This window comes from Onychomys torridus, chromosome 8 (assembly GCF_903995425.1).
Source record: "Onychomys torridus chromosome 8, mOncTor1.1, whole genome shotgun sequence".
In the NCBI taxonomy this organism is placed as follows: Eukaryota; Metazoa; Chordata; class Mammalia; order Rodentia; family Cricetidae; genus Onychomys; species Onychomys torridus.
The window spans coordinates 96515576-96539503 of record NC_050450.1 but is presented as its reverse complement, the minus strand read 5'-3'; the positions used below and the strand labels follow the sequence as shown (position 1 = coordinate 96539503).

Here is a 23928-nt window from a genome sequence, read left to right as displayed (position 1 = left end):
TATTAGACATTTTATTGCAAGGTCTCAGAGAAGGATCTCTCGGGATAAAACTGGAATACCATAGGCTCCAGACTTAGAGCTCCATTTCTTTGGGATCCTGCTTCCCTCTGCATTTGCCCAGTTCCCTTTCATCAATACAACTACTGAAAACTTCAGTTTGAATATAATACATATTGGCTATTGCCTAATGAATCTTCATCATGGTAACTGGGAAAGTTAGTGTTCATTGCCAACGTGATAAGGTTTATAATCTCCAAGGAGAAAACACTGGGAACATCCTTAAGGGTCTTCTCTGAGAGATCCAGCTAAGAAGAGTAGACCCAACTTGAATCTGGCTTGGCATCCAGACAATATAAAATTGAAAAAAGAGAAAGCAGAACACTGGACTTACCCTTGGTCTGCTACTTGTTAGATCCAGATGTGAGCAGCAGCCTCAGGTTTGGGCCCACTATGACGGACTACTCTCTCAAGCCACAAGCCAAAATAACATCTGTCTCCCTTAAGTTCTTTCTGTCTGTTTTGCCACAAGAACAAGAATAATAGCTAATACATTAACTTTTCAGGTTTTCAGCTTTTGCATTTGTTTTCTTTAGTCTACTAGCTTTTAGATTCCAAATGTCCACAATCAGAGAGGGGTCATGTACACAACACAGTGGTTGACAATAGAGACTTCTGAGTCAAACCCATCCAAAGTTGTAAACCCTAGCACCTTTATCTACTGTAGAACATAAGCTCTCTGAACATTAGAGAAAAACAAACTGGCCATCTTTGATCAGGAAACTCATCTAGGCCTAATAAAGATAGCAAATAAAAAGAGGTGTCCTGTAGGATAGAATGGAGTGGGCAGCTTTCTGGGGTACAACAGACTCATTTGGAGTTAATGGACATATTTATGAATAATTTGGATCAAGCCATTTTAAAAGCACAAAAGGAACACTAGTTTGCCCAAAGTGAAAACTCAGACCTAGAATCCCAGTACTCGGAAGGCAAGGGCAGGAAGATCACTTGCAAGATGAGTCAGCCTGAGCTACATAACAAGTTCCAAACCAGCAAAGCCTACACAGGAAAAACCTGTCTCCAACAACAACAAGCAAACAAACAAACAAACAAAAATCATTCTGATGACAGAGAAGGTAAAAACCTATTCTTTACAGACAAGAGCACTGATTTAGACTCAGCAGACCAGATATGGAGCTCAGCTCAGCAGCAAATTAGTTACGATATGCTGGTCAAGTTGCTTCATTTCTGAACTTCCATCTCTCACAGAAGATAATAACATATGGCCACACACGAGTGATTTGAAGACAAGCTAAGAGACTGAGCATTAAGACCATTGTGTTCAATGTAAATGCTAAATCAAGTAAGGCTTCACGTGATTAGTTGATTTGATACCCCTCATCAAGTTTATTTCACCACATTTCACTGTAAAAGTGGAATTGTAATTGTAATAAAACTCAAATGCTAAATGCATAAGCTGCTTTAAAAAGAGTTTGCTCAATTCCAAATAAAGCAACCAATAAGCCTAAGAGAAATCTCAGGTTACACATTACACTTAAAGTGTGAAATAGCGTCACAAATGTGTCTGCAGTAAGAAGTTCCCTGACATCACACTCCATGACACACGTTTGAAACAATGTGTTCTCATCAGAAGAAATGCTGCATTCTATGATGACATTTCCACAAAGAACCACAACAGAAAAGACATTTCTTTTTCTGCTTGCAGCAAGGTGGCCACATCCTGCTCTCTTCTGCAAGCTTCACATTGTGCTTCTCAGAGGGAGGGTTAAACCAGCATGCTCACTGGAGCTAAGGAATGTTTACAATAAACTTCGAGCTTTGACCCCTTGGGATCTAAACTGGTTTCAGATGCTCCAGCAGAGTGGAGAAAAGGGAACAGCTGGGTCCTCCACCACCACCACACTGATACTTAAGAGAGCTATTTGTAAGAAGAAAATGATGCTCAGACTTTTGGAACTTACTAAATTATATGGATAAGTTTGCTCAAGATAACCAAACGATTATATAAGTACAAAATTGAATAACTGTAATCCACCTACTAAAGTAAATTCTCATTAATGCCTTCTAGTAATTTAGGTTTAATGTCAAACTTAAAATATACTTAATCCTAGTTGCAAGAAAAGCAAACTATATTATTCACAACAAATTACTTAAAAATTATTAAAGTAAAGCCTGTTTAATATATAATAAATATATACTCACAACAGAGCCACAACATGTAAAATAAATGAGCACACAGTATAGACATGATAAAAATTTCATGAAGAATTGGAGCATTCTTAACTAACCATAGTGAATCTCCTCAGTATCATTTCAAACACTGCTACCATTTAGAAGTATATGATTAGTCATAACAGCATGACCTAAGGAACAATTAGCTTTCCAAGTAAAGAACTTGAAATGTTTCTAATTATAATCACATAGCACCCCTTTAAAAAGAAAAGGCAAAATCAAAGAATCAGACATCAAAAGGCCATTAGGTCTCAATATAGACCATTTCCAGACCAAGTTTACTGCACATAAAACCTCTTTTGGGGTGTTTTCATTTTTCACTAAGAACAGAGATATATGGTTCAAATTACTGAAGTTTCTTCAAAGTTCCTTAACATTTGTGTATTCTACAATTAAAATGAATAAATTTTATATCAAGTAACAAAAAATTAGAGGATTAACATCTAACAGTTACCAATTGTAAAGAAACCTCATAAACCTTCATGACACCAAACTTCAAGGATAATAATTTAGGAAAAAACAAAGGAGAGTCAATGAAGAAATAAAAGCATGTTTTTCAATGATAGAAGTACTTAACTTTTTTATTATTATTATTATTGCTTATAATGATCCGAGAAAAGCTTTCTCCCAGGCCTTCATGTCTCATTGTTATACCCCTGACCTCTTGCTTGGACATTAACATGTCATCAAATTCATGTTCTTGAAATGTTAATGCCTTTTGGTGAAACAGTTCTCTCCTCCACTAGCTTATCTCTAGTTCATCCTTCAAATCTTAGTTTATTGCCCAAACGATTAAGGGAAGTCAGTCTTTCTCCAGTGTCACCCACTCATCTACCCCTCGCTAGCATACTTCAACTTTGCCCCTGTGGGCAATCAGGACCCAGCTCTATGTGCTTTGGTTCCTGCTAGACTCATCTTTTAGGTTTCCACACACACTGGCACTCTCCATGTCTATACAACTTCTCTGTGAATTATATTATGCATTAAATAAACTGTGACAAGCATGTGGCTCAGTGGTAAAGTGCCTGCCCAGCATACATGAGGCTCTAGGTTCCCCCTCAAAACTGGGGAAAATTGAATAAGAAAACTATTTGGCATATAAACTTTTGTGTTCAGAATGTAACTTGTGGCCATTATCAAGAAGAACTCTACTACTGAAATTAATACCAGACCAACAAATAATTTATGAAATCTGTTAGCAATAAAATTATTTTCTGAATTCTTTTTTAAAAAATAATTTACTTTTATTTCATTTGCATTGGTATTTTGCCTGCATGTATGTCTGTGTGAGGGTGTCAGATCTTGGAGGTAGAGACAGTTGTTAGCTGCCATGTGGATGCTGTGAATTAAACCTGGATCCTCTGGAAGAACAGTCAGTGCTCTTAACACTGAGTCATCTCTCCAGGCCTATTTTCTGAATTTCTATGAAGAAATCAGAGAATCTGAGAGCTAACAACGAACATATATATAACTTCATATATATGCAGCTGAAGTTTTCCTGGTCCCACCCAGCTCCTGTGGTCCCTCAGTCCTAAATAAACACACAGAGGCTTATGTTAATTAAAACTGTTTGGTCATTAGCTCAGGCCTACCACTGACTAGCTCTTACATTTAAACTCAGCTCATTTTTCTTAATCTATAGGTTGCCACGTTTTCTATAACTTTACCTGTGTGCCGTTACATACTGCTCCCTAGATGGTGGGCTGGTGTCTCTCCTCTGACTCAACCTTCTATTTCCCAGAATTCTCTGTCTGATTATCCCATCTATACTTCCTGCCTGATTACTGGCCAATCAGCATTTTATTAAACCAGTGTACAAAAGCATTATCCCACAGCTTACCATCTCTGGAGTTGTATTCTCAGAATTTCAGATGTGTTATATAATTTGGTCTCTCCAGTGTGGAACTAACTACAGATAAAAGCATTAATTTCATCATGGCTACCATTGCATATAAATTGCATTTATAAAGATTTGGTTTCTTATCACTATAATTAATACTATTTTTCTAATTTTCAAAAACATAATATGCCAATATTGACATAATGCAATGTAGCCAACAGATATACAAAATTTAATAACTATAACCTACCTATAAAGTTAAGTAATTCTTGTTAATGTCTTCTAGTAATTTAGGCTTAAAATACACTTAGTTCTGGTTGTAAGAAAAGCAAACTATACTATTCCCAACAACTTACCTAGAAATTATTAAAGTAACTTCTTTTAATATACAGCAAATAGTTATTCACATTAATATGTATACCTGTCCCAGTATTAATCCAAGAATATGACAATTCTACTATAATTCTTAAAGCATAAGGTGGTAATGGTTTGGTTTGGTTTGATTTACTGTTTTTATTACGACAGTTATACATGGATAGATACCAATGTGCAAACTAGATCCGAATGCTTTCATCACTGAACAGCAGAGAATTCTGTTCATTAGGCATGACATAAAAAAATGAAGGAAAGCCAGGCAATGGTGGAGCACACCTCTAATCCCAGGTGGATCTCCAGGTTTGAGGCCAGCCTGGTCTACACAGTGAGTTCCAGGAAGTCCAGGGCTACACAGAGAAACCCTGTCTCAAAAGTTAAAACAACAACAACAAATGAAGGCAATATAGCCCCAAGAAGAGAGGAAAGGGTAGAAGAGTAACAGGACCCAATTTAGCTACTTACACTAATTTGATAGAAATGCTACTTACATAGCTGTACCTTCATAGCTATAATGCTGTGAACTTGAAATAACACTTTAATCTTTGGTTGTATTGTTGAATATAAAGAAAACTGGAAAGAGTGAGTTTTTTTGTTACAAGTGTCAGTGACATTCTTCTTTTGAGGGCTATGGCAGTAGCTCCATCTAGAGTAAAAAGACACAACTGTGCTAGCTGCCCAAGTATCATTTTTAAGACCAGTAACAGAAGCCAGGTGCCAGAGCAATCAGCTTTCCCATAATTCCACACCTAAGTATAGACTCAAAGAATTGAAAAGAAGAACTACATTTGATAACTTATAACAGCTTTATTCACAATGGTTAAAAGGTAGAAACAATCCAAATATCTATCAACAGTAATGAATAAAGGAATTACAGCATATGTACATGTGGCAGATTATCTACCCATCAAATAAATGAAGTTATGATGAATTTTACAATATAGATGACCCTTGTAAACATTATGCTAAGTAAAAGAAACCAGTGTCAAAAGATCACATGAGACACCATGCCATATATGCACCCATGAAAGATCAAACCACAAAAACTGAAAGCACACAGGTGTTAGGAGAACACTGGAGGGTTAGATGAGGTACAGTAACTGCTAATGGACCCAGACCTTCATTTGTAGTTCTAAACATTAAGTATAACTATATGAAAGTCATAGATGAACAACCCTGTGAATGTACTAAACTGTCCAGTTTAAAATACTTTATGATACACAAATTTGGCCTTAATTACTAAACCTGTAAAAAACTGTAGCTGAGTGGCAGGAGAGATGGCTCAGAGAGAAGAACACTGGATGTTCTTCCATAGGACCTTAATTTGACTACCAACACCCAAATGGTAACTCATGACCAGTCCCAGGGGATTCAATGTGGCCTTCTTGCCTCTGAGGGCACCAGACACACATGTGGTGCACAGACCAGGCAAAACACCCATACACATAAAATAAATAATAATAATTTTAAAAAAACCCTGCATCTGAGGTGCTAAGTAGAACAGGATTCCAAATTCAAATACCTACAGGAGCCAAACAATGACAAGAGAAGAGCAAGCCAGACTACAGGCCTTGCATGTGACTATGATACCTGGATGCTTTCATTCATCTAATGTCTAAGTTTTGCCTCTTGGTCATTTCTTGACCACTCTCATGGAGTCTTGACTCATTCATTTATTTCTTTTCTCAATTTATTTTGAGTGATTCATTACACTGTGTTTCCAATTTCACTGGCTGCTGAGAAGGAGGGGAGAGGATCTTGCCTTTGCATTTAAGTGCATGTGGAGGGCAGAAGTTTGTGTTAATCTCTGAGTCCAGGACTCTCATTTGCCTAGACTGGTTGGCCATGAGCCCTGAGATCTACACGTCTCTAGCCTCTGAGCACTGCTGCTGTTCCTGGCTTTTACCTGGGGGCTACAAATCTGAACTCAGATCATCATGCTTGTACAGTGAGTCATCTCCTCAGCCTGATTTCTGCTGGACATATTACTTTGTAATTTTTCATATTTACTTTCATGTTCTAGCTAGAAATGAAAGTTTATTTAATCTATCTGGAAAGAAACTTTAGAGAAAGTCTACAAAACTGGATAAGTAACAATTTCATTATTTCTCATTTTTAAATGATGGTATTATTATTGTTTTCCCTTTTAACCTAACTTGTTTTAAAGTACAATTTTGAAAAATGAACCTACTAGCTGTTTGCTACTGTTATGTAACTGTTTACTGAACAATAAAAAATGTGATCTTTATAACAATGATTCTTTGAAAGCGATTCTAACTTCCTTTGTGACCTTGTTTCTGAACTATGTAGTCAGCTCCACATGTGTCCCTGAGAGGTGACAGCTCAATACTCATAGAACTTGGTTCAAAAGGGCCAAAAAGCCATTTTTTTTTTAAAATCTCCCAATATTATGATGTTATCAGTTAATTCAGAATGGCAAAAACATGGTACAGACCAAACCAAATGTATGTGCAGAATAAATTAATCTCAGATGAAGAACTTTGTAATATCTGCTAAATGCTTGAATGAAGGGGAAACTACTAAAATGGATGAGAGAATAAAACTATAAAAGCTGCAAGGGAAAAGCAGCACAGCATGGAAACAACACAGGACAGACATGATCCTACAATTCTGCACTTGTGTATTTCAAAGAGGAAACCCAAATCAGATACTCTACTAAGTGCCATAAAATAAATGAAGCCAACAGGCCAAGGCTAACACACATTCTTGAGTCACCGATGGTAGTAAAGAATGGCTATGAAGCCAATGGCCTATTGGAGTGTCTAAGAAAACAATCTAGAGAGAGTTGAGACAATGATGAACACGGAGAGAATACTGAATGGAAAGAAGAAAACTGGAAGAATGGTTTGAATCATAAAACCCAAGAAGAGCAAGGTCATAATGAAAAAAGGCCAAAAAAAGAAAAAAAAGTCCATTTTGGAAGTCTCTGGAAACCTGCAGGAAAGTTCTGGTGACATGAAGACAGGACCAGAAGGGGCTGGAAGTGAAAGATGAAGTGGAGGAAATGAGTGAAATAATACCTTAATATCTTAAAGTGAAGCAGAGGGGGCCTCGGGTGAAGAAGGTGAAGCAGTGTTGAGAAAGGGTTTCTAAGATGGAGATTTATGCATATATAAATGTTAAGAAGGTGAATGTGCTTGACAGATTCAGAAAGCATCTTAAATTACAACTCAATAGAGGAAGATGTATTAATTATAACAGGAAGTGATTAACAGGTAAAAAGCCTGGTGCATAAAAACTTCAATTAAGAAAATACAGAGTGGAGAGTTTAAGAGAAGAATCTCAATGAAATCAGAAACAATGTTTTGGCATGGCTCCAAAAGAATGGAAATGGAACCAATTTCATGTGTAATTAGAGACAGAGGATGAGAGAACAGAGGAGGACCGACTACTGCTCTAATAGTAACAACTACGGCTTCATACACCACACACTCCGTGAACAAACAATGCCAAGAACAATTTTTAAAAGGATAAAAGCTCAGAAGGAGTTGTCTGCAGTCTATTATATTAATAAAGCATATATCCAATGGTGTGAAAAATCAAAGAACCCTCGTGGTAACAGAGAATATGATGATTTTCCTGGAGTAAAAAAAAAGTCATTTGGGATATGGGGAGTCGGTCTTTGATTCACTTATTAATTTTGCAGAAAGCTAACCGTGCTGCACTGCTCAGGAGGTCACCCAGCTCCACACGCTTCCCGATATCCTCTTGAAAAAGAAGCAAAAGACCACAAAGCAAGCTGAGATCAAGGACTTCTTTATTTTAAGAAATCAAGTTTCAAAGTCATGAAGAGGTCAGCATGCATCTAGATGTTAGTGCCACAAACTAATCTATAATTGAATCTACATTGAGCCACAATAATTGATTCCAAAAGTGATGGTGCTGACTTAACATGAACTTAACTATGCAATTATAAAAAGCATGGGAGTATACATATCACATTTCAAAAATCTAGCCAAAAACTCTGGGCAAAGATAAGTTCGAGCTGCATATAAAAAAGATGGCATCTGCTGAGTGTCTCTCAAATTGTCTCCCCAAGTGATCACGAGCACTTAGAAGGAGAACTAGCAGGAAACATCCTGATAACAGTAAATTCAATCATATAGGCAAGCTGATGAAAACCATTAGTAAATAAGTCTCCTTTAAATATAGAGGCTGGAAACAGACTGAGAAAACTGCCCAACTGTACTGCTAGACCCGAAAGCAGATGGAATTTGCTTCAGAAATTAGAATTGAAGCTAGAAAGATACCTCCCATCTCTCAAGTAAAAGAATCTGTATCTAAAAATATCAAAACATTTGGTAGCTAGGATTCTACTATGATGATGATGTCCCAGAAAACATCTGGATTCAAGTAAAGGGTGAGTGAAGCTAGTGTACTAAATACAGAGTGCTGCAACCTTCACAGCTAAGTGAATAAAGATGGAAATAAAACCAGGTAAGAATGTGAGAACTATAAATTCACATTCATTCAGAAAAATCAAAGACTCAGAATGTAGGTTATTAAAAGATTCGTTATTAGTAAAACAGAATCTGCAGGTAATATTCTTAGAAACTTTGAAACTCCTGGCAACTGATCGATGTTTTTATCCAGCTGTTGATCAAAAGCAAGAACATTGAACAAGTCCACATGAAGCATAGGCAGGAAGGAGCATGCCCAGAACGCACAGCACAGAATCCAGGGAGGAGAACACCCAGAACATACATCACAGAACCCAGGAAGGACCACACCCAGAATGCACAGCACAGAACCCAGGAAGGAACACACCCAGAACTCACAGCACAGAACTCAGGGAGGAGCTCACCCAGAACTCACAGCACAGAACCCAGGAAGGAGCACACCCAGAACATACATCACAAAACCCAGAGAGGTGCACACCCAGAACGCACAGCACAGAACCCAGGGAGGAGCACACCCAGAACACACAACACAGAACCCAGGGAGGAGCACACCCAGAATGCACAGCATTGAACCCAGGGAGGTGAACACCCAGAACATACATCACAGAACCCAGGGAGGTGCACACCTAGAACGCACAGCACAGAACCCAGGAAGGAGCACACCCAGAATGCACAGTACAGAACCCAGGAAGGAGCACACCCAGAATGTACATCACCGAATCAGGGAGGTGCACACCCAGAACTTCAAAAACTCCCTTCACCTCTGCAGACACCAATAAGGGCATAGAGAAAAAGCTGTAAGTATTAAAGGTTAATATTGAGAGGTACAAAATGAACATTAAGAAAAAACAATGTTAAGAAAGATAGAAAATAAATGTTTAAAATAAATTTAACTCAGCATAGCAATTAGATCCAAGTACGAGACCTAAACTGTATGATTTCTAAAAGAAAACATAGGAAAAAACTTTTGTGGACAAAGTCAATATCAAAAAATGTTTCTTAGCTATGATAGTAGAACCTATACTTCCTAAGGACAAAAAAAAATAAAACAATTGGATTGCATCAAATTAGAGAGCCTCTGCTATTGAAGGACACTGCCAAATTTGAGGGGTAAAGGCACCCAATAACTCAAGGTCCATCTTCTGAAGCCACACATGGGAAGAGACAGCTGACTCCAGCAGGTGGTCTCATGATCTGCATCTGCATGTCATGACACATTTTCTCCTACCCAATTAAATAAATGTAAAATAAACTTATACAGTACAAATTGGGAAAAATGAAATGAAAACTCCCAAACTGGAAGAAAAAAATTAAAATATTTAATAAATGAATTCTATTTAGAATACATTTTGAAAAACCCTCAAAACTAATGAATACAAAATTAACTCAGTAAAATAAAGATGTTGAATAAGGATTCTAGAGTGCCACAGAGTGATCTTGGCCAACTAAGAAGATGTGAAATATATCATGATATGGGACTTGGACTGGGGACTCCACATGATCACCAAAGACGACAATGTATGTAAATGGACAATAAGTTCACCAAAGACTAAGTTGGAAACTCTAAAAAATAGTATTCTCATGAAAAGAGTTGTGCAAGAGAGACTGAAGCAACGTGCTGAAATGAATGACAGGGTACATCTGGTCCATAGAGCAAAAAAGGAGATGCTTCAGTGGGAAGACACAAGGCTCTGCACAGGCCAACCTGTCACCACCACAGAATCCTGGGTAAACTTGAGCAAGCCAGATCTAGCAAAATTTCTTACAAACACTCAATATGACCAACTAGGATCCAAGAAATGAAAAATGTAACACTTAAAATAATGTCTATGCATTTTATAGCATTTAGTTTATAAATTATATTATTTTATATTGTTAAAATGTCATGTGGTTATTTCAACCAGCAGAACGCTTCTGAGAAGCTGTACCACCCATTCATGAATTTTAAAAATATAAAAATCTCTTAGCGGATCAGGGGCAAAATGCTGGTCAAACACACATGAGGCCCTGGATATCATTTTCAGTATATCACAAAAGAAAGACAAAAGAACAAAACAAAAACAACTTCTTAGAAAACTAGGAATGAGCATTACTTTCATCAGCTACAATGTGCCAAGCACAAAAACCTTTAGCCAAATAGAGTATCTTGATGCAAGTATTGATTATGAGCAAGGATGCCCACACCCGTGATGACAGGAAAGTTTATTGGACATTAAAGCAAAGCAGAAAGCTAATAGAGAGGAGAGACAGCATAAAAACTGAAATAAAAAGGGAAAATTATAATTGTTTGCTGACTGTGTAGTTAGTATTATACACAAAGCAAGCCCAAAGTAAATTATTTTAAAATTTTTTAAACTTTGAAAATAAAATTAAGAAAAATTTCTAAATATAGCAGTTTAATATTTTAACTGCTTTCTCTGTTCAGGTGGATACATGAATTAAAACTACAATTGTTTTAAAAAGGTAAAATATAATAATGTGACCTACTAGGTAATTAAACATAACTTAGTGAAACAAATATAAAATATAGAAACATTTATAAATGTTTAACAAGAGACTTTAAGATAGACAAGTTAATGGAGAAATATACTCACTACAGACGATAAAAATAAAAGAAAATTTTGGTTTATATTCAAACTAAAGCAAAACTATTACAAATCCAACAAAAAACCCTTCAGAATTTTTGCAAAACCTGACTCTGAAATTCAAAATGAAGAGGCACATTTGCAAATATCTAAGGAAAAAATTGATGATAAAATAGCATAGGAAGTACAGGTTCTCACTCTGCAGGCACTCCAGGTTCAACATATATATGCTCAGGGTAACTAAAATGGAACAACATGACCTAGGCTACTTCATGCAGTCATAATCCTTTCAATTTTACTAGTAATAAATGCACTGATGGTTTCTCAGTGGGCACTGTCAATATCCAGTGTATCCTTTAGCTCACAGGACAGTCTGCTTAACTATAACCTCCTGTTAGAATGACATAAAAACATTCCTTTTTGGATTAGTCTAGAACTTGAATGACAGTGATAATAAACTCTTATAATGATTCAACTATAAAATAATTCATCAATGAAAATCTTTAGTACAACTTGACATAACTCTTCTCATTGTAGTTAAATGGAATCTCAAATGATTTCAGACCTCTCATATATATTCTTCTTACTCATCTATGATAAGAAGTCACATTATGGTTAGATAGGACAATACCTTACAGATTACATCTGTTACTAATTTTAGTAATAACAGTACTAAAAAATGGCTGGGAGATGTCTTAGTGGGTAAAGACTTAAGTTTGGACCTTCAACATTCAAATAAACGTCAGATAGATGTGGCAGCCTACCTGTAATTCCAACCCCAGATGGCAGACTAGGGATCCCCAAACAATCTAGCTAGCTAAAGTAGCCTTAAGGGTATGCTCCAGACCCTGCCTCCATAAATAAGACAGTGATCAAGGAAGACTCTTTACATGAGCCTCCACATGCGCACATGCACCAGAATGTGCACACATGCACATGAAACCCCACAGTAGAACATGCATACACACAAGCACACTCTACACACAGAAATATACAAGAAATATAGTAACAGAAAAATATGTATTGTTTCTATTCATACTTCTAATTAGTTTTTAAATACATTTCAATCAGTTAAAATCAGCATGACATCATTATCAATTATAAATTATAGATCACTTTCACACTGTAGTAGGATAGTACTTATGCTACTTATCCAAGGAAAGTGTTAGGAAGTACAAGTTTGTTTTCAAAGCAGAATAAAATGTCTTAGCAACTTTGTGATGATTAGTGCTAACTGTCGACAAGTTCTACAACCACCTGGAAGACAGGTCTCTATACATGTTTGTGAGGGATTTTCTTAATTGGGTTGGGAAGACCCACCCTGTGAGTGGCACCACCTCACAGGTTGGGCCATGGACTAAATGACAAGTAGAGAGGAAGTTGAGCAGCAAGCACTCCATAAGTCACTGCTCTCTGTTCTTGACTAGAGGTGGAATATGATCAGCTACTTCAGGTTTCGGCTGCATTAACTCCCCTGCAGTGATGGAATTGTGAGCCAAATAAACCCTTAAGTTTCTCTCTGAAGTTGCTTTCACTAACTGAGAAAGAAACTAAAACACAAGGTGATCTTATACACATTTTCACATATACTAATAATTCCTTGTCACTATTCATCAACATTGCAAACAAAATGGTTCATCATGCTGACAATATTTAAAGCTAAAATTAGAATTACATTATTATTTTACTGTACTTCAAAATTCTAATATCACACTGCTTTAAGTGCTTTTCTATCACAATTAAAACATCAAGCTCCTGGGTGAGCTGTAAGGCTGTCTGCACTTAAAGCAACTGCATCCAATTTTTTTCTATAGGCAATGCTTCATCTAAAAAAGCCTATTGACTACCAAGCAGTGGTGGTGCCCACCTTTAATCCCAGGAGTCAGAGGCAGGTGGATCTCTGAAAGTCTGAGGCCACCATGGTGTATAGAGCTAGTTCCAAAACAGCCAAGGCTACACAGAGAAACCCTGTCTCGAACACCCCTGCTCCAAACAAAAGAAAAAAATTTAAAAAGAAAATAAAAAGCCGCCAGACGGTGGTGGCGCACGCCTTTAATCCCAGCACTCGGGAGGCAGAGCCAGGCGGATCTCTGTGAGTTCAAGGCCAGCCTGGGCTACAAAGTGAGTTCCAGGAGAGGCGCAAAGCTACACAGAGAAACCCTGTCTCAAAAAACCAAAAAATAAATAAATAAATAAATAAGAAAAAAATAAGAAAAAAATAAAAAGCCTATTGAAATAAAGCCCCCCTTGAATAGACACCCAATTATTTAGTATTTTATTAAGATTAGTTCCTAATAAATACAAGGACAGAAACACTGTCATTATAACTTGGCAGTTTTAATATTTTTAAATCATTCTTTTTTGAAAATTAATCTCTGTTGCCTACTAATACTATAAGTGTTGATCAAAACAACAAACAAGCAATCAGAGATAAAGGAGATTTAAAACAGCTTTATAGAAAAGGTTTTACCAATCATGTTTAAAAATATAACTTATTTGAAAAATCACTTCAGGGGTAAATAATCTGTGTTTCCACTTAGTGAGAAATTATATAAATACTATACATGTTAAGACAGAGAACATGTTATTTTTTTTAAATCTATGTCAGTTTATTGGAAAAGTAACATACAAAATCTATTTCCTAACTTTAAACAAAACTAGGCAAAGGAGATCATCAGCTAATTTCTTCATACACATACAACTTCATAGAATGGCTTTCAATGAGACGGTAAACATTTGTTGAATACCACTAGCATTGACAGTAGGCTTCAAAAAGTTTCCAATAGAAACATAATGAATAAGAACATTTTGAATTGAATTGCTTCATAACCCCATTTAGACTTTGTCAAACTAACTGAAATTTTACCTGAAAAGGCAGTTAATATATGAAAATATACATAGTCATTTTCAAGAAAGCTACAAATACAGAAACCTTAATTTGAAAGAATATTTTTGTATATGTGAATGTGTTTATGCATATGTTTATTTGTATGTAGATTCAGTGAAATAAGCCAAGAATGTCTCACATTGTTTCTTTACATGCAACACTTGTTCAATTATAATCAACCCTTTGTTAACATGCAGATGCATGACTTAGAGCACTTGAGTCAGATTCTTCTCAATCAATGAGGATGCTCATGGGAAATGTGCTCTCAGGGTCAGGGTTCAAGAGTAAAGCTAGGTGAGCAAAAGAGAGGAAAGGCCTTCCTTAACTCTTCCCTGGGGCTCCCACTCACTTCACTGACGCTCCGAAACACGACTGAACAGTCAAGTTCTGCCAGACCCAGGGCCTGGGTGGAGGGCTATTCTACATGTGTCTTTCCTGACTACACATTAAAAGTTTGACAGAGAACTATGTCCAACAGAAATGCACATTTAGGTACACAATTTTATGTTGTCCACATTATGATTTTCTTCTTCTCCTCAGACCATGAGTTTTATATATATTTTAGTCCTGTATATATAGGACCATATAGAATGAACTATTTTGTACCAAGATTCTTTGTTCCACACTTAGATTTGTGAGATAAAAAGTTACAACTTTATATTACTAGTTCTAATACAAAATCACATAACTTGTCTAAGCAGTTTTAGTATAAAATATATTTCATATGTGCTTTTCAAAAATGCAAAGAATTAAATAGCATAAATTTGTTTCATGTCACCTTTTGAATTTTACTGCAAGAAAGGAGTTTGAAAAAGGTTTTAATCACCTATTGAATATTTCAATTTCTACACTACTTCAATCCATGCCTTATTATTTTTTAGTTCCCACAACTTAGCATCAAATTTGATAACTATAAGAATATAAAAAGGGAATAAAGTAAACCTAACATCTCTACCTGCTGAGAGATTTTTATTTACTCATGTATTTATCGAGTTATTTTTGGTCTGAGAATCAGGCCCAGTTCCTTTCTATGCTGACAAATTTTAACTACTCAAAAAAAAAAAAACAAAAACAAAAACAAAAACAAAACAGTTGTATTGCAATGTTAATCCTTCAAACAATAGCACTATATTATTCTGTTATATGCAGTTAACTTTCTAGTTGTATAATCTACTGGGTTTCCCATATTCTTCACTTATCATTGAAAAATAAAAAACACATACAATTATAACATTCACAGTTATAGTTTCAGATAACTTCTCAGTACATGAAAGTATTAAAAATACTTTCTACAATAAAAATGAAATAGGAAAGGAAAATAATCAGACTATATAGAGAACAAATGCACACAATGGTAGTATTCAACAATATTAAAGTAATGTTAAATCTTAAAAACAGTGACAAGTGAGTCAGCTCTCTAGAGTTAACATTCAAAGTGAACTACTGATTGCAGTCTCTAATGGCTAGTCTTCATTATCAACATTATTGCATGGAGAATCACCTGGAAGACTGGTGAAGAGTACTCTGAGGCCTATCTGTAAGAGCATCTCGAGAGGACTGACAGCAGGGCAGATACACCCTGAGCATGAGTACTCTGAGGCCTATCTGTAAGAGCATCTCGAGAGGACTGACAGCAGGGCAGATACACCCTGAGCATGAACAGCAGCAACCCAATGGCTGGGGACTCGTTTAGAAGACAAGTGGGAAGGGGGCAGCCAGCAGAGCACATGCACACTTGTCTCTGCTTCTTTGCCTGCCATCAGGTGACCTACTTGGCTCTTCCACACCTTCCCACATGATGGAAGGAGCCTCTAAAGCCAGAAACCAATAGGTCTTTCCTTTCTTAGACAGGGACAATAAGAGTAACTAATATGTAATCCAAAGTGTCCCTTTTCAATAACAATAGCTTTGAAATATCAAGTTGAAATTGAAACCAAAGACTAAATTGGCCATTTCAACTGCTTAAAGAGAGGATCGGTATCATCTCATATACTCCCTAGCCCTTCACATCTCCAACACAACCATGTCACAATAAAGTCACACAATTTCCCCACTAACATCTCAATCATCATATAGCATCCTAATTAACAGGAATACATTTACATTGTTACAAAACTCTGGATGGAATTCTAAGAGAGAATCAGAAGACCTGGGATATAAAGGTGAAGACACAGAAGGAGCATGTCTGAAAAGGTGAGGCAGGGAAGGGAGACAAGCATTCTGAGTAAGCTCATGGATGGAAAGGAAATGCGATCAGCCACGGCAGGTAGAATCTCCAGACAGGACAAGACCAAAATCCAGGAGTACTTCCCATGTCCCCACTGTGAAATCTAACAGTCCTGCTATTAGCTATCATCTTTCTGATTATCCCTTACATGTTTTTAAATTCATTGACTTATACTAAACTCACTAAGTACTCAAAGATGAACTTACATACACATACTTCTGCCTTCTCTGCCATCCTCAACTATCCATTTAACTACACAGAAGAAACAGCCCTTATTAAATGAATTGAAGGAAGAGTAACTATACGAGAGCATAATGCCATGGTGTAAACATAAGATTATTTTTAGCTTGTATATATTTATTCAAGAAAAAAAGCTTGCAAGAAGTCAAGGCAAGTTTTGACATCATAGGGCTGCAAAGTAAAATCATACTTAGGCCAGTGTAAAGCACAATCTTAGATCCACAGCAGTTCACTCCTTGGAATAGTCTCCATTTGGAAAACAGCCAGCTCCTGCTATTTACTCTGGAGTTCCAACTTCACGATGACTTCCTCTGTTATTTTCCATCTTGGTTATTGCTGCTATACTGGGTGCTAAACTGCTAGGACCATCAGCCAAGTGTTCAAAATGAAGAACTAGGGGACAGGAGGTGTGAATCTACCAGGGAATTTTACTTAAAGTCTAAAATAGTTTCTTTTTACTCCAAATACAATTTGTTATTTTGGTATGGTCCTTTCAAGCCCTTGATGAGTATTAGTCTTGTAATGAATCAAGATGACAATTTAATGTTTAATGAGAATAATTGCTTGCCTTTTGATCCCCCTTTATGGCATCTGGTTCAGAGCTGATGTGAACAAATAAGCAACAAGTCCTTGTGTAGATAAAAACATCACTTCTTGTGATGTCATAGTACATAAATTATTCTAAGATGTTCGTTTAGCAAGTAAGCCAATTTACTAATAAACAAAGCCAGGGGGAAGAGCTGGGCTGCAGTCTTCCCAGGGAAAATGTGATACAAAGCATGCTTGATGGGAGGTGTCCTTTGGTGTAGTTCTGCAAATGCCTGTGGTTTGGAGGTTCAGGAAAGAAAACAAATTAGCTAGGCACACTGACCTCAGGGAAGCCCCTCCCTGCTTGAATCCCTTGAATCAGGTGCCATGTTGACCTTCCTCCAGTAAAATTCCTTCTGCTCTGTACTGCCACTTTTTTAAATAGCCTACCAAATGGTTCTATGGTCCTCTGGGAATGTGTTTTCTTATATTGCCTGATGTATGGTAAGAACTGAATATTTATTAAGTAAATGAGTATTTTTCAGCTGAAATTTTGACAGTAAAAAACAAAGTCAAGCAATCTACTCAAGCTAAGTGAGTGGATGGGAAAAGCAAGCTCTAATGCCATGTACCTTTACTCATTGGGTCAGGAGATAAAGCCCTTCCTAAACAATGCTTAGGTAGTAATCCATTTGTGAACATAACAACTAAAACACTTTATTACCCAACAAAATCTGCACAGTGATTTCTAAAGGCCCTAAGAGCTAAACCTCATTTTGTGGAAATGTGTTTCCACTTAAGAGGAAGAAGGCATCTGAAACCACTAAGTTCGATTTTCTTTCATTCCTATCACTTCAAAACAGCTGAACTGGTTCTTCTGTTAAAAAAGAAAAAAAAATCAACTAGTAGACTAAGTCTGAAAATAGAGCTCCATGATGGGAAAGCAATCTGAAGAAGCAACACCGTCCAAGGCTAGTTCATTTGACTCTCAGTGTAGTACGAGAAACTTGTCTGCTTTTTATTTTTATTTTTATTTTATGTGTATAGGCATTTTGCCAGCCTGTATGGCAGGAATTACATGCATCCAAGGACCACAGAGGCCAGAAGGGGCTTAGGATGCTCTGGCACTGAAACTGCAGAAAGTTTCAGCCACTAAGTGGGTGCTGAGACTAGGACCCAGGTCCTGGGGAAGAGAAGCTAGTACTCATAACCACTGAGCTATCTCTCCAGACCCAAGTAAGAACAATTTTTAAAACATTAAACATCTTGTAATTTTTTTTACTCACTTCAAAGCTTCCTCAAATTTATGGATCTTCCTCTGAGCATCTTCTTTCTCTTTATCAAGTTCACTTTGCAATTCATGAACCTGCCAAGAGAAAGCACATGAAACTCACTAGAAGACAAAGATGCTCAGAGATATGAAGAAACAACAAACTCAAATCCATTCATTCAGACTTAGGTATTTCATGGCAGAAACTTGCTTAACCACAGAATAATTTCAATGTTCAACTCCTAATACAACTTTTCAATTCAAAATTAGTAATTAGATTTGCTTACAAATGAACTGGTATACATCAACTTCAAAAATGCACCAATCACTTTTATTTTCAAAAAATCATAGTTTTGACAAAGGAAAGAATTTTCATAGGATTGAAAAGACTAGAATAAATAATGTGCCTGCATTACCCAAATATAGAAGGGCTATTATGAAATCTTCCATTGATAAGCATGACTTGTAAACCCACTGATCAAGTTTGGAACAAAATGTCCATCATGATTGCGTCTTTCCTGCGTGTAGCAACCTTTGAGTAGGTGGGATGATAGCACTAACCGCAATGGTTAAGGAAAAATTCTCTTCACACATTCAAATGTGCAGTCTGGATACTCCATTTGGACATTACAGAGATCTTCTAACAAGGAAGAGAAAGTTTTGAGCAGGTGACAGAAAGGGAAAAGTGAACGACAGTGTAGTTGTGCCCATGCAGCAGTGAGGCTGCAGAGCCTTCCTGAGTGCTAAGGAAGCTCTCAACTCAGCGTTTGAAAGTATCACTTACAGACCTAGACACCACCATAGGACTGAACATGAATCTGATGGACAATGAGATGAAAGGAATGACAAGAATCACACACACACACTAACACCCCCCCAAGTACACTCTAAAGTCATGTCATACATAGTATAATACTGGAATTAGCCAAAAGTAGATATTTCATTTTTTTTTTGGTTTTTGTTTTGTTTGTTTGTTTTTGTTTTTTGTTTTTTGAGACAGGGTTTTCTCTATGTAGTTTTTGTTGTTGTTGTTGTTGTTGTTGTGTGTCTGTTGTGGATCTCACTTTGTAGACCAGGCTGGGCTGGAAATCACAGAGATCCACCTAGCTCTGCCTCTTGAGTGCTGGGATTAAAGGCGTGCACCACCACCACCCAATGTAGTTAGATATTTTTAATCAGCTTGGTTAAGGACCTATTTAACTCAAATCCCACGTTTTTCTGGCATACCATCTTGAATTTTTCCCTTTATGTAAGTAAAATAAATTAGTAAAATCAACTGTATTCTTGTAAACCAAAAGCAGTGAAGCCAGAGAGGCAATTTTTCATGATAATATCAAAAAAGCCTCTACTGATTTCTGTGGTGGCAACCACTAAATGAAGAACTGAGAAGCAAAGGAGACAATGAATGTTGAGGCAGTGAGTGACCAGGAAAATTAGCAGACACAGCGCCCCTTCCTGGTACTGTAACGACCAACTTAAAATATCATAAATACTATTTTCTTAAGATGAGAAGAATCACTTCACCTTGAAAATCTTTACCACTAAATTTATTTGACTTTACGTAGGAAAAAAGAAAAGTATGTTCACAATTTACCAGGCTCACACTTCAATTGCTGTTTTACTTTTTACAGGTCCTTGATATATATTACAATGCTTGGCATATAGTAAGCATGTTAAATTAAAATATGAACAAACTTTACACATTAAGTATTTTTTTGGAAACCCTAGCTAGAATTATAGAGTGAGTTTAAATGGTCCTATCCCTACTTCTCAAGTTATTGAGTATGCTGTGTCTCAGCCCTTCTACAAATGGGGATCAACAATAACCATATCAAAGTATTCTGATAAATGTGAAATACTTCAGGTAAGGCTCTTACAAATATGAAAACATAAATTCTCAATCAATGGTAAAAATATAATTTCTGGGAGGGAGGGGAACTGTGGTTTTTATGTAAGATTAAAAAGTTTTTAAATAAAATGTAAAAAAATTATAATTACTATATCAGCTTGAACACTAAAGTATTTCTTGATTATTCCAGGTCATTATGACCAACAGACAAATGTGCACAGTACATAAGGCTGTTTGCCCTTTCATAAAGCACATCCTGAATTGTCAAGCAATCTGAGTTCCGTGAGTTCTCTGTATCACTCACTACATAATCTTAACCTGTTTCTAATTTTGGCTTCCATTTCTTAATGTGTGTGTGAGACACGCACCTTGATAAATATTTCTAAGACTATCAGCCCCATTTCTGGAGGCCCAGAGGACTAGCTGGGTGGGGCAGAAGGGCTCCCCTCTAGGCAAGAAAGCATGCACTGATACACATGCTGTGAAGCTGTTTTTCACTTACATTACTATTTCTGTGCCCAGCGTCCCTGACCCATACTGAAGCAGACAGTAAAGGATGCTCTGGGTTTGCTTCCTCTGCACAGAATATTGTAGTATTGCATGCTTGAGATCCTTTTTAAATTATAACTTTATTTTGATCTATATTTCAGGTATTTGCAGGTAATATATAATTAAATACCATGCAAATAATCAATGCATACTGATTCTGATAGAAGACTGTAGCTTAATATTTGTGTTGGGAATATTATATAAATCATTTTTACATAAAACTAGGGAACAATATAAAGATGATGTTATTGCCCAATATCTACCTTTTATTTTTATTTCTAGTTCTTGTTCACATCTATTACTATGTTGCCCAAAGGTAATGTGGAGTAAGATTTAATATGATTTACTTCTAATCTTTCCTCAATATATGGTTAATACTAAACTATAGTATTTCAGGTAGTTAACATACCTAGTTTACTATCAAACATAAGCATTTACTATAAGTAATTGATTTCAGTAGCCATAAACATATTTATTGAACACATGATAATATATTTTATACTTCCTTCTCTCCCCAAATGTAAAGAATCAAAAAGGAGTACATAAGTGAGAAAAACCTGTGGCTTGTGGCATAGCAATGAGGACAGAGCCGGGCTGTTCCCTAAAACAACCAGCTGGACAACACTGCCCCTTAGCCACTCCAATCTCCATATCCCAGTGGTAAAAGTATGGGGGACCTCATTGCATGGCTTTACCAAGTACTATAACAGCACATTTTCATTTCTCCTTTTGAATTTTGGGAAAGGCACTTATCCTTTGAAAGAAAATGTGTCAGTAGTAGTTAAATACACAATCTAATACTTTGCATATAGAGCTGCTGGGAACATTTTAAAATTATTGAAATATACTTATACAAAGTCCACATAAATACTAAGCACTGGAAAACCCTTACTTTAGTGTGCTCAGAACTTCCATTACATTTGTTAACAGTTACGACAATGATTTTAAGAGGGTAAGTCAAGTCTAGCGCATTTCAGCCTGTGCATGTGAGCATCTGCCTGTAATTCTTTGGGTAAACAGCACCATCATCCTTTCCTCCCAGTGCCTGTTTGGAAAACAAGCACTAGGTTATTTGTAGGAGGCAGGTGTTTCCTTACTAGTAAAATCATTTACTCTAGCCATTTCCTGATTTAACAGATTAGGACACTTCATCAAACAATGACATTTAGTTTTATGGCCTATTATTTGTTTGATGTTCAAAGATCTGAAGACAAGGCAACAGCCACCAGAGATCAATAAAGACCATGAGATAATATGTGTGTGCTTAAATTAGGGACAGCATCTGATGCTGTTTCTTCCACCTCAAAGACTAGTGGGATGGTATGCTCCCATCCTGCTGCTTTCGCACTGGCATGAGGAAATAATGTCATTCAGATGGCATTTCCTCATTCTGAACAGATATTCAGAACCACATTTTATATGGAAAGTTATTGAATGTGCACACCTGTAACACTCTCAAAACAAAAGCCCTATACATCCCATTTAGCTATCCAGTTACACAGTCCAGGACTATGCGAGATTTATGTCAGCTCTTTGAGCTGTCAGAAGGCTATTCCCTCAGGGGGGTACAAGACATCAAATCTTCAAGGCTTGTGATCACAGCAGGTTCAATAAAGAAGGAAGAACAGATGTCAATTTAAAGGGGGATTATGGAATTAATTGTGAAACAAAAGTGACACACTGAGCACACTTCTCTTTCAATATAAACAATATCAGTAACATTCGCAATATGAACAAATGCAGTTATTTTTCTTCAAGAGATTGTTGTTTTAAACAAGTCATGTTTACACTGAGAACAGCAAAATGTATTCTGGTTATTTTATTTAAAGTGAGGTCAATGGATAGCTCTTGGAAAGGGAATAGCTGCAATCACCATGCCTAATACAGGGCTTTTCAGTCTCCTTTCAGAGGAGATCTACAACAGGAATAGCCAGTAGGTTAGTGATAAAAATGGAATTATAACAGGCATTGCCTTCCCTAAAAAATCCCCACTTGAACTCATAAGGTAACTGAAGGTAAGATGAAAGCTTGGCCTCTCCATCTCTATGTTGCATCTGACTCCTTGACTTTGGTCACTTACCTCTGAAGTAGTTAAGGTTCATCATCCAAGACAAATCTAACTAGGAGCCAGTGCTACCTAATTTACCTTGGGGCCTTTCAAACCAAAGGCACAATGACAGGAGTAACTGAGGGATCTTACTGTCAGCTTTATATTGTCCTTGCTCCAAACCCCACAACAGAGCAAAACAGTCTCCAGTTAGTGTTCTGAACCTTATACTCCAAGAACAGCACAGCCTAGCAGGGCAGAGCCTTGGAGCATGAACAAGCTTCTCCAGGGAGTCAGCTTGTCCCCCCAAGCAATAAAGACATCTTCAGATGACCTTGCAGGACTAGAGCTGAGATGCTGACCAGAGTGACCAGGACTGTTTAACTCTGCAGACCACTTGTCCTCCCACCATGATTCTTTCTCACTTTAAACCTTCCCAGAAGATGGGCTGGGGTTAGTGAGCACTTTTTCTCTGTTCCACTGATTAAGTTTCCTCTGTTTCCACTACTACTTACTTGGCTCTGCAGTGTGTTGGGAGGTGGCAAAGCCTTTCTTCTATGGCTGCTGCAATGTGGGCTTTTGCCCTAAGCTCCACCTACAAAACCAATTCTCATATTCCTTTCCTTTAGTCTATTGACCAGGGAGAAAGGCTGATAGCAGAACCTTAGTTTACTCGATGGCTAAAAACTCAAGAAAACAGTAGAGGAAACAGCTATCTGGGTCTATCTCTTCACAACACAGTTCTCAGGGGTGCCTTGCTCCTAAGCGCCAGTCTATCCTGTTCCACAGGCCAACAGATAGAAGAAAGGTGGGACAAACAGCAACAGAGCAGCAGGCCGGGAAGGTGTTCCATAATGGAAGAG

At 37.0% G+C, this 23928-nt stretch overlaps 1 protein-coding gene across 1 annotated transcript in view; it reads right to left on the bottom strand.

The window, feature by feature from the left end:
- Cep112 (centrosomal protein 112) overlaps positions 1-23928 on the bottom strand; it is a 385003-nt gene that overhangs the window by 256508 nt on the left and 104567 nt on the right. The window contains exon 18 of the mRNA XM_036195322.1: positions 18637-18716. Within this exon, the coding sequence (XP_036051215.1) occupies positions 18637-18716 (80 nt within the window). The remainder of the gene's footprint in view (positions 1-18636; positions 18717-23928) is intronic.